At 36.5% G+C, this 18,300-nt stretch overlaps 3 protein-coding genes across 3 annotated transcripts; 2 read left to right on the forward strand and 1 right to left on the reverse strand.

Annotated features, from left to right (window-relative positions):
- Window positions 1,915–4,009, forward strand: LOC104707290 (11-beta-hydroxysteroid dehydrogenase-like 5). The gene is made up of 7 exons (XM_010423616.2): window positions 1,915–2,232; window positions 2,462–2,654; window positions 2,778–2,863; window positions 2,947–3,078; window positions 3,158–3,322; window positions 3,396–3,588; window positions 3,673–4,009. The coding sequence occupies exons 1-7, from the start codon at window positions 2,044–2,046 to the stop codon at window positions 3,846–3,848; spliced, it is 1,134 nt and encodes a 377-aa protein (XP_010421918.1). The 5' UTR covers window positions 1,915–2,043; the 3' UTR covers window positions 3,849–4,009.
- LOC104707289 (putative esterase/lipase HI_0193) lies at window positions 3,981–7,175 on the reverse strand. Its single transcript, XM_010423614.2, has 13 exons — window positions 6,777–7,175; window positions 6,545–6,679; window positions 6,426–6,452; window positions 6,132–6,222; window positions 5,925–5,968; window positions 5,717–5,815; window positions 5,568–5,625; window positions 5,425–5,477; window positions 5,240–5,341; window positions 4,798–4,863; window positions 4,600–4,712; window positions 4,323–4,494; window positions 3,981–4,213 (listed from the first exon to the last, which is right to left on the reverse strand). Exons 1-13 carry the CDS (start codon window positions 6,888–6,890, stop codon window positions 4,145–4,147), a joined length of 1,143 nt encoding a protein of 380 aa, XP_010421916.1. The 5' UTR covers window positions 6,891–7,175; the 3' UTR covers window positions 3,981–4,144.
- LOC104707292 (cytochrome c-2) lies at window positions 15,718–17,343 on the forward strand. Its single transcript, XM_010423618.2, has 3 exons — window positions 15,718–16,004; window positions 16,229–16,362; window positions 16,990–17,343. The coding sequence occupies exons 1-3, from the start codon at window positions 15,893–15,895 to the stop codon at window positions 17,080–17,082; spliced, it is 339 nt and encodes a 112-aa protein (XP_010421920.1). The 5' UTR covers window positions 15,718–15,892; the 3' UTR covers window positions 17,083–17,343.

Here is an 18,300-nt window from a genome sequence, read left to right on the forward strand (position 1 = left end):
CCAATTCTCTTTAGGTTTCTCATATTGGTCATTAACTTCTTCTTCTGCAGTTCCTTTAGAGCAAATGCATCCCATAATACTTCAGGCTGATTCTTCACCTATCCGCATCAAGAACAAATATATCATGAATGGTCCCCAAGCCCCAAAATCCCAGGAACCTCAGGTTTTATCAAAATGAAGATGATCGATGATCAAAATGTTTAGTAGCCTAAATTATGCAATTGTACATCTCTTCAACCCACCAGAGATCTTTTGATCTTATATGATCCCAAATGAATGAGAAGGATCTTATACAAAACCTTTAAAGTATGTAAATTCAGAAAAGAAAATCACAGAAAAGAAGTCTTGTGAATCAAGAAACAAGAGAGATTGATGATGTTTTGGTTTATTTTTTTTCCGTTATCTCCACTGCAAGATGAACAAAACGTTGTTAATTTGTTTTCTTGCAGCAAACTGTTCGTCGATAACGGAAAATACGGGGAGAGAATGAGAGAGAGAGAGAGAGAAATAACGAACAGAGTGTTTGTTAATTCTGATTTGGAAATTTTTAGGAATGAGGAGAGAGATGGATTTGGTTTTTGTATCACCGGAAAATATGGAGAAGCCCTAGATTCTCTAGACAAAGACAACAACTCACAATATATATCTCTTTTTCTATTTTTGGATCTGTGTATTTTCGTTAGGAAACAGACTAACGAAATTTGCATGAAGTGATGAAAATTTGATCCCAACGGTTTAAAAAAAGAAAGACATGAAGTAGTTTGTGTTATGTTGTTGTTACGACAATGACCCACGTAGGATGTTTTCTGTCGGAGATCGTGGGTCCCACTTGTTCTATCTTTCCATATCTATCTAGAGAAGAAGAACATTATCCCAAAGACTCTTCTAATTAAAGTTCAAGTCTCCCACAAAGTATTTTTAGCTAGCATATGAAAAGCTCTGCATTGACCACGACGTCGTAGACTAAAATATTAGAAATTAAATAAATGCATGTTGCATAATGATAAGAGATTGCATAAAGATATCGATATCAACTAAATTTTATGTTTCTTTAACATTAAGGTAGTTGTTCTTTTTTAAACTTCAACTCGATAAACAAGTATGTATACGTGGTTAACTAATTTAAAAATGTAAAGATTATAAAATTCGTTGGGTCTTGAAGCTCATGCTTTATATTTTGTATACTGTATACATTTAGGCACAGCCTTGCCGCCTTAGGCGCGTCTCTCGTTTGCTTCATCTACAAAGATTTCAAGAGAACTATAAGCTATGATTTATATGATCAAGTTTCTTGTTGCACGAAAGATTAACTATGTAGCTCGTTTAAATGCTATACTTCTCCATTAACTATATATTAGCTAAGTTAACATCTTTTGTTTCTCCGAATAGGGAAAGGCAACTTGGCCAGGGTCCAAGTCCAAGTCCACGTCCAACACACGTCTTCACCTCCTATGCTGGAAGCCCATCAATCCACAAGATCGCTTAGTTAAAGACAAATTAGAATTGGCCGAGAACCATAGCAACCTCTAGTTAATCACTTTGGTTTTGGATATTGGTTTCTTGGTCTTGTAATTAACCAAACCACCCACTAAAATGAAAGTGACGTTCAAATGGAGGTGTGCATGTGCTATACGTACCAAGAACCAATATCAGAATCTATATTCCAAATGGAGATGTGCACGTTCCACGAACTTATTGAACCAGGATATAGAAAACATCCAAACCGGATTAAATCGGAACTGGAGCTTCACGGTTTTATCTTTATGTAAAAGTCTAGACAATATAATAAACTCAAAGACGTCAAATGAACAAGCACGTGGCTTTGTACCTCTATCTGCATGCAGCCATGTTGTTCACCATCCATCACTATGCGTCAAAATCCGCCCCACAAATTTAATTTCTCTCTTTTCTCATAATACAAAAAGCAAAACAAAACATTACCATTTTGCTCTTCCTCTTTATCTTTCTTCTTCGTTTCGATAGCCTGATCCTATACATCTCTTTGTTTTTGGAATAAAGACGAAAAAGAACAAAAAATTGAAAATGGTGGATCTATTGAACTCGGTGATGAACCTGGTGGCGCCTCCGGCGACGATGGTGGTGATGGCCTTCGCATGGCCATTACTGTCTTTCATTAGCTTCTCCGAACGGGTTTACAACTCTTATTTCGCCACTGAAAACATGGAAGATAAAGTCGTAGTCATCACCGGAGCTTCCTCCGCTATTGGAGAGGTACTTTTGCGTTTGCATTTCTGATATTACTTAATTTTGCATGGATGCTGAAGATCTTTTTTTCTATGAATATATTAATTATTTTCTTCTAATTATCAAACACAAATATTAAACCAAGATCTGCTTTCTTTAGTTAATGTAATCTTCATTACAATGATAGAAAAAGGTATTATGAGTTTCTTGATTTTTGCATGGATGCTAATGATCTTGGTAATGAGATGGAACGCAGCAAATAGCGTATGAATATGCAAAGAGAGGAGCGAATTTGGTGTTGGTGGCTAGGAGAGAGCAGAGACTAAGAGTTGTGAGCGATAAGGCCAAGCAAATTGGAGCCAACCACGTCATCATCATCGCTGCTGATGTTATCAAAGAAGATGATTGCCGCCGTTTTATCACCCAAGCCGTCAACTATTACGGCCGCGGTACACTACTTCTCGTCATTTCCTTATAAATTGCTAGGGATAGGTTAACTTGTAGGTCAAGCAAAAGTTTTGGTTTTAACGAAAATATTGTTTGCATCTCTGATGACGAATTCAACACACTAGTGGATCACCTAGTGAATACAGCGAGTCTTGGACACACGTTTTACTTTGAGGAAGTGAGTGACACGACTGTCTTTCCGCATTTGATGGTATGCGTATCTTCTTTTGGTTTGTATTGTGCATCGATCTCATTTCAATAGTATAGATATCAAAGGTTGAGATTCTTGAGCAGGACATAAACTTCTGGGGGAATGTTTATCCGACATATGTAGCTTTGCCATACCTTCAACAGACGAATGGCCGGATAGTCGTGAATGCATCGGTTGAGAACTGGTTGCCTCTACCACGGATGAGTCTTTATTCAGTTAGTACCTATACTATAAACATTTACTTTTACTTCCAATCTCGTTAGAGATTACATAAGTTAATTTATCATTGTGTAGGCAGCAAAAGCAGCATTAGTCAACTTCTATGAGACGCTAAGATTCGAGCTAAATGAAGACGTTGGAATAACTATCGCCACTCACGGATGGATCGGGAGTGAGATGACTAGAGGAAAGTTCATGCTAGAAGAAGGTGCTGAGATGCAATGGAAGGAAGAAAGAGAAGTAAAAGTTTTTTAACCAAACATTTCACTGTATGAACTAAAAAGACCCAAAGACTTACTTACACGATCTGCAGGTACCTGCAAACGGTGGACCGCTAGAGGAATTTGCAAAGATGATTGTGGCGGGAGCTTGTAGGGGAGACCCATACGTAAAGTTCCCAAACTGGTACGACGTGTTTCTCCTCTATAGAGTCTTCACGCCAAATGTGCTGAGATGGACATTCAAGTTGTTACTATCTACTGAGGGTTCACGTAGGGTAGGGGCGGGTTTNATTTAAAAATGTAAAGATTATAAAATTCGTTGGGTCTTGAAGCTCATGCTTTATATTTTGTATACTGNGGTAGGGGCGGGTTTGCCTGTGGATGAATCCTCTTCACAAATGAAACTTATGCTTGAAGGAGGACCACCTCGTTTTCCCGCAAGCCCACCACACTATGCCGCAAGCCCACCACGGTATCCTGCAAGCCCACCTCGGTATCCTGCGAGTCCTCCTCGGTTTGCGCAGTTTAACATCCAAGAGTTGTAATAAAAGCTGGATTGAGAAACAAGAGTTGCGGTCGGTTTGGTGTGTAGAGTGTAGAGTGAACTTGAGCTTTAGGACTTTCTCCGACTAAGTAAACAAAGAAAAAGCAATGTATAATGGACATAGAGTCGAGAATAATGCCAGATATGATAGTACTTCTTACTTATGTCAACCAAAAACATTACACGGACACAAGGTTGATGTATATGATATTGTATCTGTCGAATGTGATTTAGACATAACTTCACAAGTATTGTACAGACAAAAAAAAAAAGCAGAACCAAGACTGTTCCGCACCTCTAGGTTCTGAGAACTTGGAAAGAAGATGACAAGATCCTGAAGAGACCATCTGGATTATCCGTGTGAACCTAAAAGGGCACAACCCGGTACTAGTTTACGGGTTCGGTAATAGAATAACAAAAGAGGAAACAAAGATGAAGCAATGTAAAAGCAGAGGTATAGGTTAGCTTAATTTACCCAATGACCAGCATCTTCCAGGACATGCATTTCTACTCCGGCTCCTTCTTCAGAGGCGAGCTCTTCAGCAGCGTGGATTCGTTGAAGGTCTTTGAGGGCCCAACGGTGCAAGCTTCTTTCAGCTTTCAAAAAATTCACATGTACTCCTCTTGGAAGATTTTCAACAAAGTTCCTTTTATTTGTAGAAGCAACATTGCCAAGAAGTTTGAGTTCAGTTAGGTAAGATCTTATACAAGTTTCCTCCAGTTAACACACGGAGTTGACAGAAATAGATTACCATAGATTTGTGTCTTCGTAGGACTGATAAAGTTGGGAGATCCCATCTAGGTCAAATGTCCACGAGAAGCTGGAGCACGATGGTCCAGTAGGTCTAAGATTGGTAACAACCCACTGCACAAGACACATCAAGCGGGAATCAACCAATGGTCTGAAAGTTAACAACTGATAGAATCTGTTGAAGAAAATTATTATATACCTGTGCAACATCATTGGAAAACCCTTCTTTGAGAAGAGCATTTAAAATCTCACGCTTTGACGATACCTTAAACCAAACACAAATGATGTTAATAAGCAATATTTTCATCTGCCTTCTAAGACTTTGTAACTGGTTCAAACGGTGAAGGAAAGACAATAATTTTCTCCTTGAATCATTTTGTACCCACATGTTCTGTTTACTTGATAGAATTTTATAGTTCTCTCAGCCGAACATGAATCTAAACTATTCTTCATAATGAAGTTCTTTAAAATCACAAAACTGAACTTGAAAATTGACACAATAAATTCCTTGTGAACAACAATCTGCGCAAAGGTTGAAAGTTGAGACTGACAGAATTTAAGGGAACGAAATTACAATCTTCAATGAAAAAGAACTGAATATTGTGAAAGAGGACAAAAGATCGGTAGCCCTCATTACTTACCACTTTTGGCAACGTACGTAGAAATGATATAAGTTCTCGTGGATGATCTTCTCCATCTCCTCCTGCACGAACTTTTCCAGGAGTAGCATCCAGTACCCAAGCCTAAAATGGATACAAATTAGGGAGATTAACATAAATCCTACCAATGGTCATGGGATATAGACATTAAAAAAAAGAACACTTACTCGGACTGGTCGTGGAAGAGGCTTAGCTGCTTGCTCCACCATGCTTAAAACAACTACATGATCATAGAAAAGACTCATCAGAAATGTTATCACGTCAGAGTAAATAATCTGGATGAAGCAATTTCATAAATAAGTTAAGTTACCTTTCCCACCAAAGCTATGACCAACAAGGACCCGTGGTGTTAACCTCAACTGACCAACCTTAAGAATGACAGAATAGAGGAAGACGAATGTCAGAGAAGGTCTATTTCATGAATAACCGAATAAAAAGTGGGCTGAGAAAGAAACTTACTAGTTTTAGAACATCAGAAGCAGTTGTAGCAACAGAATGTGGACCTCTCTTCTTGAGAGATGCTGAATCCCCATGGCAACGAAGATCTACCAAGAGAAACTGTGAAGATTGAACAAAGAGAAGCATATTATTTATTCGCAAGCCAATAAGTTTGTATGAGCACAGTACAGTTCACTAGTTCAGTGCATTTGGTGGTGAAAACAGATACCTGCCAAGTTGGGAACTCATGAGCCAATCTTCGGGCGAAAGTGCCTAGACTAACAGGAATTAAGGTTTGGTTAGCGAGAAATTTTATGCACACCATACAACTAAACAACAAAGTTTGAAGAAACAAGAAACAAAACTAAAAAGGCTGAGAAGGCATTAAGTACAGCCAAACTTGAAACCATTTCACAATGAATCCCACAGTACTGACCCCAGTTTTTCCCGCTCCCTAGAATTCCATGTACGAGAACAGCAGTGGGTGTATCTGGAACAGACTTGTCCTCCTTCCATCTCCATTTCACCTGCGTGTAAATCATCAATCTCAGTCCACAATCAATCTGAAACAGAGAGAATCTCTCAAACGTATGTTAGCTTTTTTATTAGCTAAGTGGCCAGCATCATCAAACTTAATACTTTTTTCCTTGGAAAACAAGCTTTAAACACTAAGATCATACACTCCAATAAACGAAATATATATAAACAGACTAGCTCTCAGATAACTTACAAGTGCTCCTTGAACAAGATCATATGCCTACAAAACAATGACACAAGATAAATCAATGATCAAGTATCAAACTTTTTTTTGTAACGGAACAAGATAAAACTAATCACAACTTCAAATACCAAGATCCGAGGAGGCTCAGCAACATCTTTGCTAGTTGATTGTCTCTCATCAACTAATGCCATACGTATAGATGTTCCTCTCGCTTTACGAGTTCCAATTACCAATCCCAAACGATGCATACAGAATCTGTCACTCTTAAGTAGCCAAAAAAAAAACAGAGTAAAGAGTTATTAAAGTTTGAAACTTTAAAACTGATTGACAGAGAGAGATGGAGGAATGGGACTAAGGAACCTGAGAATTTGTTCCGATTCTGATGAAACTAGGAGAATGGATTGATGTTTTGGCTTGAAATATGAATCTACATCCGCCGTTAGAGCTCGCCGTGGAGCAAGAGACCGACGACATTACGAACAGATTCAAAATTTGGGGAAAACGCCGGAATTCGCAATTTTACCGGAAACAGAGAAAGGAAGGAGATTGATGAAGAAGTTAAAAAGAGGCGGAGAAATCGAATGCAATGCGATTTGTGAGTCGTCTCCTCCTCTCTTCTTCCTTGGTCTCTCCGTCGTCTCCCTTTGGTTTTTTCCTCCGCCGAGAATCCTCTCAGGTTGGAAATAGAGTGGAACTGACAAATATACCCCTTATGTCGGCTTTGACACGGACGTAGAGTGGTCGGTCGGTCCGGTCCAGCCTCCCACCTAACTAACAACCTCTCTTTTTTCCTGGTAAATGTTGTAAATATACCAAAAATCTAACCAAACCGAGTAAACAAATTAGTTTGATTTGGTTTAAATTATTTTAAAAATTCTACAGTATGATCTCAAGAGAAGTCGGAAAATCTCCAAGAAATTACTTTATTAACTTCTCCAATTATTCAATAAACTCAAACTGATAAAATATCACATTAATAATTTTACTTATCTTGTTGTTATCATTATGGTCTCTATTAGTGATGTTAAACTGGGCCTTAAGCCTGCGGGTCTTAACGGATTATGTATATTATTTTTAGACTCGAATTCGTTTAAAAAACCAATAATTTTAATTAGGTGCACCCTTTTAAGCCCTTTTATTAACGGGTTTTATTTAATTTTAAATGGATAGTCCAATATTTTTTTTTTTAATTCTTGATGTAAACGACAGCATTTAGAGTACGAACTTAGGGCTAATGTCACAACTCGACTCGTGAAGCAGAAACGTTCACCTCCGTTATCTTTTGCTCTCTGATCCGACTCGCGAATCTTTCGCCACCGTCACGTCACATCCGACTCGGAGGCTCCGCCATCTTCACGCTACCTGCATTGGTTGTCTGAAAAATCACATCTCTTAGAGTCGTTGATGAGCTATATAAGTGAGATTTGCTTGGTGTTTAATCATTAAACCATTGATATATCACCACAAATGTTGCTTTTTGTTTCCTACATATATATATATATATATATATATTACTTTTACTTTCATGTGGAATTGAGTTATGTTTTGGTTTTCCATAATAAGGTGCAATCGTATCAGAGCAAGTGAGGTTGTGGCACCTTGTATTGTGTTTTTATAGTCTTTGAGCTTTGACACTATTATATTGAGAACCTTTGACCTTTTTAACAGTTTTATATTGTGTTTTGTGTGTGTGTTTGCAGGTTTTTGTAGAACAATGGGGATGAATAAGGAAGAAACGGAAATTGAACAATAGTCAAAAGACTAAAGATCCAATGAACTTGAAACGGAAATGTGTAAAGACTTGTGTTGTGTGTATGTTTGGCAAACAAATTACTTCTCAAGTCTTTGTTGATGCATTGCTTCTCAAGTCGACAAGTCTTTGTTGCAAGTTTTCTCAAGTCTTTGTTACAGGTTTGTGGAAAACCCGTTTGTCAAAAGAATATTTGTTTGATAAAAAGAAAAAATTTAAAAGGGTCCATGTATATTTTTTTTGACAATCGGTTCATGTATATTTAAATGGGTCCATGTATAACTTAAATGGGCTGATGGGTCCATGTATATTTAAACGGGTTTATACAAACGGGTTTTAAATTTAAAAGGGTTTAAGTGGGCAGTTAGTTAAATGGGCAGGGTATAAACGGGTAATGTTTAAACGGGTCCGGGCTACCTGTTTTAACATCACTAGTCTCTATACCATAAAACCCATAAATGAAAAAATATATATATATATTATGAACTATATAGTTGATATTATGTTAACTTGACTGCTCTAAACAAAATTAGTGGGAGTTATCGTGAAACAACCCGACCTTTTTATATATATATATATAATAAATACAATATATAATTAAGTATCTCATACTACTTAATTAAACCAACCCAAACCACAACTTAACACTAAACCAGTTATAACCATTAAGCACAGCGGAAACATACCAATAATACAAAACAATATATCATCAATACAATAAACATTCATAACCATTCTATCCAGCAACCTAGCATACGTCTAACCAAGGTTCCAACATAAACAATATATCCAACAACACACAAACGAGACCCTAGATCATCCTCCTCCTCATCTCTTTAATTCCACGATCACACTTTGCCTTTACCTGCACCGCAAATACAAATTGAGATGCATGAGTATTTAATAAACATTCAGTGAGGCAATCCTCCTATCTATTGGGCTACACACACAAACAACTGAGATTCCAATGTTTAACAAACAACAAACAAACACAACAAACCAGGAACCACACAACAGACAAGTTGGTGTCGACCGACACCGAAGTGGTGTCGATCGACACTAGCCCCAACATGGTGTCGATCAACACCGACCCCGCAGACACGTTCTGCTCGAAGCCGATCATCGAATCTCCGTTTCCAATCCGTCCCAAACTCACCCAAAAGCTCTATGAACCTATAAGAACCATAACACAACCACACCACAAGCAAGAACAACACCACAAAAAAACAACAGTCAAGCCAAGAACACCTCTTCTCTCAAAAACAAAGGGGAAACGACGACAAAAGCACTTGCCAAAACCCTTCTCATCGACTTTTCCCTTATATATCTCGGTTCTATGGTTTTCCTTAAATCAAACCGACCCAAAAAGATAATTCAAATCAACTTGGTCGAACCAAAATTGATGGTGTCGATCGACACTCCTCTTAATGTTGATGGACACCCACTCCCCAAATCTCCAATTTGGTTCGCGGATATTACAATTCTCCTCCACCAACATGGATTCGTCCTCAAATCCCGCAACCTCAACCCTCTACCAAGTATCTATGTGCAACCGTCACCACGGCCTACACATCCTCCGACCAAAATGAACACCGTCAGCCAAGGTTCTCTGTGCAATTGTCGCAACAACCAGCACATCTACGTGACCCAATGGCCCACATAACCCCAACCCCACTAGTCAGCAAAACCCAAAACACGAGATCACTCNCTAACATCCGAGGTCTACATCTAGTCACTATGCTCATACCCACGTTCTAGACATTGTTTGCTCTCTCACTCATACATTCTCATGTCGCAACCCTCGAACTGCACCGCCTGCACGCTTAGACTGTCGTTTTCGAGCCATACTGTCTCACTCTCGGATCGTCACCCTCGAGATCTCGGTACCAAGGAAACTACTCATCCCCTCTGGGGAACTAATCATCCCCTAGGAGAACTAATCATCTCCTCTGCCACTCTCAAGCCCGCGGTGCATCAGGGGAACTAATCATCCCCTCAAGAGAACTAATCATCCCCCCAGGAGAACTAATCATCTCCCCAGGAGAACTAATCATCTCCTCATGAGCAAACAAGTCATATCGTCTATAAGTATCTCCCGACCAGATCTACCTCCGTGGTTCGTGTAAAACTTCGCAATGTCCTACCAACCACCATATTCCCTCACTGGAATATCCACACCATCATGACCACTAATCAGGCCAACTCTAAACGTCTCAACCATTCGGGTGTTTACACACGCCCTTCCAAAAAATAGACAAGTTATAACTATTCATCGAGCTTTCTATTTGTTTGCAAACGCACTTTCATAAATAGGCAAGCTTTAACAATTCATAAAACTTCCTATTTTTAGAACTCGCATATCTCGTAGCACCGTGACATCACCAATCAAAAATCCATGAGAACTGATCATCTCATCTGTGACCACTCTTCATGTCAACCACTAAACATTCCCACCACTCCAGGCATTTCACATCCCCTTTCCAAAAATAGACAAGTCCTAACTATTCATAGAACTTTCTATTTAAGGAAACTTTCTTTTTCTAGAACTTTCTATTTCTGGAAACTTTCCCTTTTCAAGAAACACATAATCCCTTAATCCATTCCACATCAAGATTTAATAAGAACTAATCATCTTATTAAATCATCTCCAACAACATTGTCAGTAAATCCACAACACGGTCAGTAAATCCACAACACGGTCATCTCGGTCTGAGCCAAAACCTGTTGCCACACTCACAACACCTGCTGGACCTCCAACAACACCAGTAAGCACACCGTCCACACCCTCAGATCCCCACCTGACCAGCATAAACCTGACCCTCACGGTCAACACACATAAACTCTTCCCCGAGATTGAACCCCCATTAACCCCGAGATCCGTATCCGGTCTCAACCGAAAACCTGAGATTGGATCCCCATCAATCTCCTAAATCCACATTCGGTTACACTAAGAAATCCGAGATTGAAACCCCATCAATCTCCTTAATCTACATCCAGTTACAATGCTTATCCCCACGTCCTTGACCCTTTTACCCCAACTCATCCACTCTTAGGTTGCAACCTTCAAGCTATACTGATCTCACTCTCAGACCCCTCGTCTTCGAGCAGTACCGTCTCACCCTCAGGTCTCACCCTCAGGATCTCGGTACCAGGAGAACCCCCATCTCCTTTGATACCCTCAGGACCGCAGTCCTTCGAACTATCGATATCTAGGGAACCCCCCGTCCCCTCGGAAGAACCCCCATCTCCGCATGAGTTGTTCAGGACCCCCCGTCCCTATAGCAAATGGTCATAACATCTATAAGCATTTTCTCCAACCGGCGCCACCCTCCTGATCTGCGTAGAACATCTCAATGTCCTACCAATACCATAATCTCTCCCATCATATCACCACTGTCATGGCCACCCCCAGGCCTCACTCCAAACATCTCAAACACTTTGGATGTCCTCCCGCACCCTTTCCAAAAATGGAAAAATTTCTACCTCTCGAAAAACTTTCCATTTTTAGAAACTTTCCAATTTTAGAAATCCCGCACAAATTTCCTTTTTCACATGACACAAAAGTCAAAAAAATCCAAGAGAACTCCATTTGCAAAACATTCACTCCCACAAATCACCGCCAACGGTATTTCCTGATACCGACGTAATCCACCACTTTACAACAACTTTTCAATAGCCAACTGCACCTCCCGTACAGAAGCTGAAAACACTACACAACTAACAACACATAAAATAACTATAACTTACCGTAAAATCTCATTGAAAGCTCGAAGAGGATGATATTAGGACACCATACCACAAACAAATTGACTAACTACTCTCCCAGCAATAGGAAAATAATTCAACCAGTTAAATTCCTAAACCGTTCTAAACCATCCACTTAACGATCTTAGAATCGTAAGGGCTCTGATACCAAACTGAAACAACCCGACCCGTTTTTTTATATATATAATTAAACATCCCATACTACTTAATTAAACCAACCCAAACCACAACTCAACATTAAACCAGCAATAACCATTAAGCACAGCGGAAACATACCAATAATACAAAACCAATATATCATCAATACAATAAACATTCCTAACCATTCTATCCAGCAACCTAGCATAACTCTAACCAAGGTTCCAACATAAACAATATATCTAACAACACACAAACGAGACCCTAGATCATCCTCCTCCACATCGCCTTGATTCCACGATCACACTTTGCCTTTACCTGCACCGCAAACACAAATTGAGATGCATAAGTATTTAATAAACACTCAATGAGGCAATCCTCCCATCTACTGGGCTATACACACAAACAACTGAGATTCCACTGTTTAACAAACAACAAACAAACACAACAAACCAGGAACCACGCAACAGACAAGTTAGTGTCGACCGACACCGAAGTGGTGTCGATCGACACTAGCCCCAACATGGTGTCGATCAACACCAACTTGGTGTCGATCGACCCAAACCTCGTAGACACGTTATGCTCGAAGCCGATCATCGAATCTCCGTTTTCAATCATCTCCAATCCGTCCCAAACTCACCCAAAAGCTCCAGGAACCTATAAGAACCATAACACAACCACCACAAGCAAGAAAAACACCACAAAAACACAACAATCAAGCAAACAAAGGATTCTCAGACTTAGATGAGCCATGGTCATGCACTCACCTCTTTTGCAGAAAGTTCTGACCCAACAATGACGAATCCAGCACCCTAGGAAGATTCTCCTTTGTTTCCAGCACTAGATCTTCACTCCACAGCAGCAGATCTCTCAAACCAAACCAAGAATCTCCCCAAAAACCTCTAAAACCTCAAGAACACCTCTTCTCTCAAAAATAAAGGGGAAACGGCGACAAAAGCACTTGCCAAAACCCTTCTCATCGAATTTTCCCTTATATATCCCAGTTCCATGGTTTTCTTTAAACCAAACCGACCCAAAACGACAATTCAAATCAACTTGGTCGAACCAAAATTGATGGTGTCGATCGACACTCACTCCCCAAATCCCCAATTTGGTTCGCGGATGTTACATATTGGTTTGAGATTTGAATAGAGTTTTAAAGATTTTAAATGTTATGTAGAATTTGTTGTTATTAGATCAAGATTTTGTTAAACTCTATTAAAGTTTAGTGTTATTAGTTTGTGATTTGTAAAAAGTCATTTAAAATTTTAACAAATTTGGGTTATTAGATTCATACTTTTATTAAGTCATTAAAAGTTTTGTGTTATTCAATTAAAACAAAAAAATCTATAATTGTTAATTAATTCAATTATTATGTTATTGGTTCATGACTTTAGACACTTTCTTTATAAAATAAAATCATGGAAAGTATCACAAAAATACATGGATTGTTTGGAGGATTTTACAAGATTTTAGAAAACTAATCAACAAAACTCTCTATCAATTTTTAACATTCTTTTACTTATTCACTTTTAATGATTTTATTGAAATTTTCAAAAATTTTCATAAACTAGAATCCAATACCATCATTTTAGTAAATAAGAGTGAGAATTGCAAACACCCAAGACGCTAAAATGACACCAAATGATGCTACTCCCATCAAACCGCTGTTTAAGCACAACAAAACCTTAGCAGTGTTGTCTCGTTTATCTAGAGAAGCAGATTATTTTGGATTTGGCCAATGTGATCTAGACTGTTTGATAATTTTTTCAGTATGAATTTTTACACATAAAATAAAATAAATACCAATAACATAAAATATTAAACAAAATGATATACTATAAAATAGTACTTTAAGGATCTTTAACCAAAAAAAAAAGTACTTTAAGGCTACAAAATAAAGTAACATAAGCAAGTAAAGTTACATAGACACATAAATATTACAAAAATTAAAATACTACAAAAATATTAATAATGTTGTAAAATTATTCTCGGAAAGTAACCAGAAAATGTCCATATAGATTTGGTGTAATTAAAAGTTGTTCTTGTTTTTGAGTTTTTTTTTTTTTATGATTCTTACTTGTTCAAATCGAGTAATGGTATTTACTGTCGACGATTATGTCCAAATTTGTTAACAAACTTTTATTTTCTTCCTTCATTCTATTCAATACTTTTTTTGTTCGAGTTTGCATATATAATTGAGCACTCTCATAACTATTTCCCCAGTTGATGCATTGTCTAAAAAAAAATGATTTTATGAAACTAAAAGTTTAACATGTGAATTATTTTGCCTTCAACAATATCCGTTTTGAGTTATTGATTTTTTGATCCCATGAGACGATGTGATAAATTTGATTCACATCATCACTACTTGATTGAAAATGGAAACATTCCTAGAGATTATAATGTTGTAGAGTACGTACGTTGGACACGTTTATTAGTGTTCTTCATAATTTATTTGTAAGTTGTGTCTTAACTAGTGTGTTTATTATAATTTATAGGTAATTTTATATTGTGATATAATGTTTAATTAACTAATATCGATTGTAATATAATGTTTTATTATTATTTATATGTTTTATAGTTCTTATGTAAAATGTTCTATAATCTTAATTAATTATGAACAATATGAGAACTATAATGTAAAATACAAATTTTAAAAGTTGAATTTGATGTTTTAGCATTGAAGAGATCACCTTCAATTTTCAAAAATTTAAAGATGCCATATCTTTTGGAAATATGATATAATTGCCAAATCTTGATATACCGGTTGATATAAAACTTACAAAAAAAAAACGAGTTATCCAAACAAAATGAATATATAGATGAAAAGGAAAAAGCATCCAATTTTAGAGTTGAATTGGGATCATTGTACTTTGTCTTCCACGGTAAGAAAATTTTGATTTTTGATCATTGTTACTTGGAAAAAATACTTTTGAATAGATGATTTTTCAAAAGTCGATCAACTCTATAAATAATTTTATATTTACTTTTGAAACATATAATGTTGGGATATAAAAAACAGCAGTTTATGGTGATCACTTTGTATTTAAAATTTTTGGAATTGAGGAAAAGTTTATTGTCACAGCCACTGATGTTGGCATCCACTCAAATAATGCGAAACAATCTATATCTCAGAACCAGTTAAAAGAAAGCAACATAGAGTTTATGCCAAATAGCTCTCTTTTAGTGTTGGCATCTCATGTCCTAGTATTATGCTACAAAAACATGAATTAAAAAATCTTCAAACATATCCCTATTTTTATTTCTAAATTTTACCTTAGAGTAAAATCTACTCTAAATCAACTTCTAATTTTACTTCTAAAATATAAATTATTATTTTCTGCTTTATATATAAAACATTTTTATTATTATTTTTTATATAATATAGAGTTAAATTTTGTTACTTGCAAAGTAGTCATTCAACTTTCACTTTTTTTTTTTAAAATTTATTTTATAACTAAAATTAATATTTAAAGTTCTTAATAAGTGCACTTCCAGAAAAAACCAAGTTCTTAACAAAATAATGAAAAGAAAAAAGAATTAAATAGTCAGCCGACTCAAAAATATCAAACCACTACAAAAACGCCACGTATAGTCCAATAAAAACGTATGGCCTGTGTCTCTCTCACGCCACCTCTTTATTCTCCTTCTCTTCCTCCTCGAACCTTCCTTCCTTCCTTCGTTTCTAACAATTCCACTTTTTCTCGAACAAACCAAATTAACAAAAAGTCTTTTGAAAAAAAAAAAGCTCAGAAGAAAGAAAGAAACCGTCAAAAGCCACCGTTGAGATTTTTTTTCTCCATTTGTCTCTCTCTAAAAAATGGCGTCGTTCAATGAAGCACCTCCCGGAAACCCCAAAGCCGGTGAAAAGATCTTCAGAACCAAGTGCGCTCAGTGTCATACCGTCGAGAAAGGCGCCGGTCACAAACAAGGTCCGTTCTCTTAGATCTAAAATTTCTATGTATCATCATCGTTTGATTTTGATCTCATCGTTATGAATCTGGATCTACCTCATCGATTAGGGAGTTTATTGAATTAACTTGAGCTATTTTGAATCTTTGTGTTCTTGTATTGATCTAGACGTATATGTTCTTCGTGTTTGTGTTTTGGATTCGTATGTGTATTGATTTGGGGTTTGTTTTTCGTATGAGCACAGGTCCTAATTTGAATGGATTGTTTGGAAGACAATCAGGAACAACACCAGGGTATTCATACTCTGCTGCTAACAAAAGCATGGCTGTGAATTGGGAGGAGAAGACTCTTTACGATTACTTGTTGAATCCCAAGAAGGTGATTTAGCTCTTCTTTAATCTTTCTTGTGTTTCAGATAAGAGTAAGGCTATATTATTGGTTCTTGATTGTTCATAAGCTTACAGTGAAAGTATTTTGTGTTAAGTTTAATCCAGAAACCCCAATGCGTTTCTTCTTTTTGGTTTGTGCAAAATTTACATATTTGTGCATAATAGGAGTCTGAGGTTTTTGATTGTTCATAAGCTACTTTGTGTGGATATTTTTTTTTCTTTTTTTTTTTTTGTTTCTTTTAGTTTTAGAGATTGTTTTGTTGCAAGATCAGTCAAGACTCAAGAGTCTTGTACCATCTACAGTATTGTTTAAGTTAATCCACAAATTCAATTTGTTTGTTGTCTATATTTGTGAAATTTGTCTTCCATTTTGGTGTATGAAAACATCTCTATATATGCCCCCATTTGTTTTCTATTCGATGAGATATTAGCAAAATTGGTTTTTTAGTTATATCTATATATAGTCTGCATCATAAGATTGTGCACCACCAATTGTTGTTTGATTTCATACCTGAGTCCTCTCTTCTCTATGTGGGTTGTATATTTCTCATTGAGCTGATAAGAAGAGATTGATTCTCATTTTTGATTGGGGTTTTCTTTGCTTGTTATTTAACAGTACATTCCTGGAACGAAAATGGTGTTCCCTGGACTGAAAAAGCCGCAAGATCGTGCCGATCTCATTGCTTACTTGAAGGAAGGTACCGCATAAGGCAGGCTCGTCTGGGATATATGAAGCATCAGCTTATTCCTCCAGTGCATTTTTTTTTCTCACAGATAAATAAATCAGACCAAAAAAATTTGTGGTCTTGAACTGGGTTTTTGTGTATGGTCTCTTTTTTTGTTTGTTTTCTTTTTACTTTGTTGATGAGGCGAGCTGTGCCTTTTATAAAGTTGAAATATTCTTCGTTATGATGTGAAGAACCAACCAATTCCCACCACGAAAATTTATGAGATTCTTTTTTCATTCACATTTCTTACTGTTTGTTAAGGTAAGTAGAATCTATAAGACAAATTTTTTTTGTTACAAGACTCATATTGAGTGATATATATATATAAGTAATACGAGCAATGTTTACAAAACCCGTTCGGGATGCTAACTGGAGTATCTTTGACATCAGATTTCGTTGCGGAAATTATTACAAAAATGACAATCAAAAATATTTATATCAGGAAGTCACTGATAAAAATGACAACCAAGATAACTATAAGAGATTTTTTATCATTTGGATATGTAAGTTGTGTTCCATCTGTCCATCCATAAATCTTTTCCATCGAAAGAAGAACACTGATGGACTAGACCATATCATCAAACTGATCAAAGAAAAGAATAAACACATATACACCATAAAATTGAAGATCCAGTAGTTTTCATGACCATCGAGAAATAAGAAAATCATTTCTGAGAATGAAACGATACATCCATATTACCTCAAAAATGGTAGATCTCCTTACATCGTTTATCATCTAAATTACATATAGGAAGTAGTAAATGCTTAGTGGTTGTTTATCATCTATGCGGTTCAATAATTGATACCTATTATTGTACTTCTTACCTCACAACTATCATTGTCAAACTTGATACGTTTCTCCTGAAATCTAATATTGGTACCTACGAAATAATTAGAATACTAGTCACATTTTCAATAACATGAATCTGCAAAATTCTCAATAACAACTAAGATCGAAGAATTCTTGTTAACAACTAGTGTTATTACATATACTTGATCATTGTTTATAGTTGAAGTAGGAAAAAAGTAATATAGAATCAGAATAAAATTTCTAAGTTATTTGATGTAGTTAATATTTTAAATAGTTAATATGTGAATAATAATTTGTATGTACCATAATAAACATGTGTTTTGTTCATATAACTTCATACAAATTTTATTTTGGAGATGCAAATATAATTTTTCTTTTCTTTTTGTTT

The sequence above is a fragment of the Camelina sativa genome, chromosome 8 (genome assembly GCF_000633955.1).
Source record: "Camelina sativa cultivar DH55 chromosome 8, Cs, whole genome shotgun sequence".
Lineage (NCBI taxonomy): Eukaryota > Viridiplantae > Streptophyta > Magnoliopsida > Brassicales > Brassicaceae > Camelina > Camelina sativa.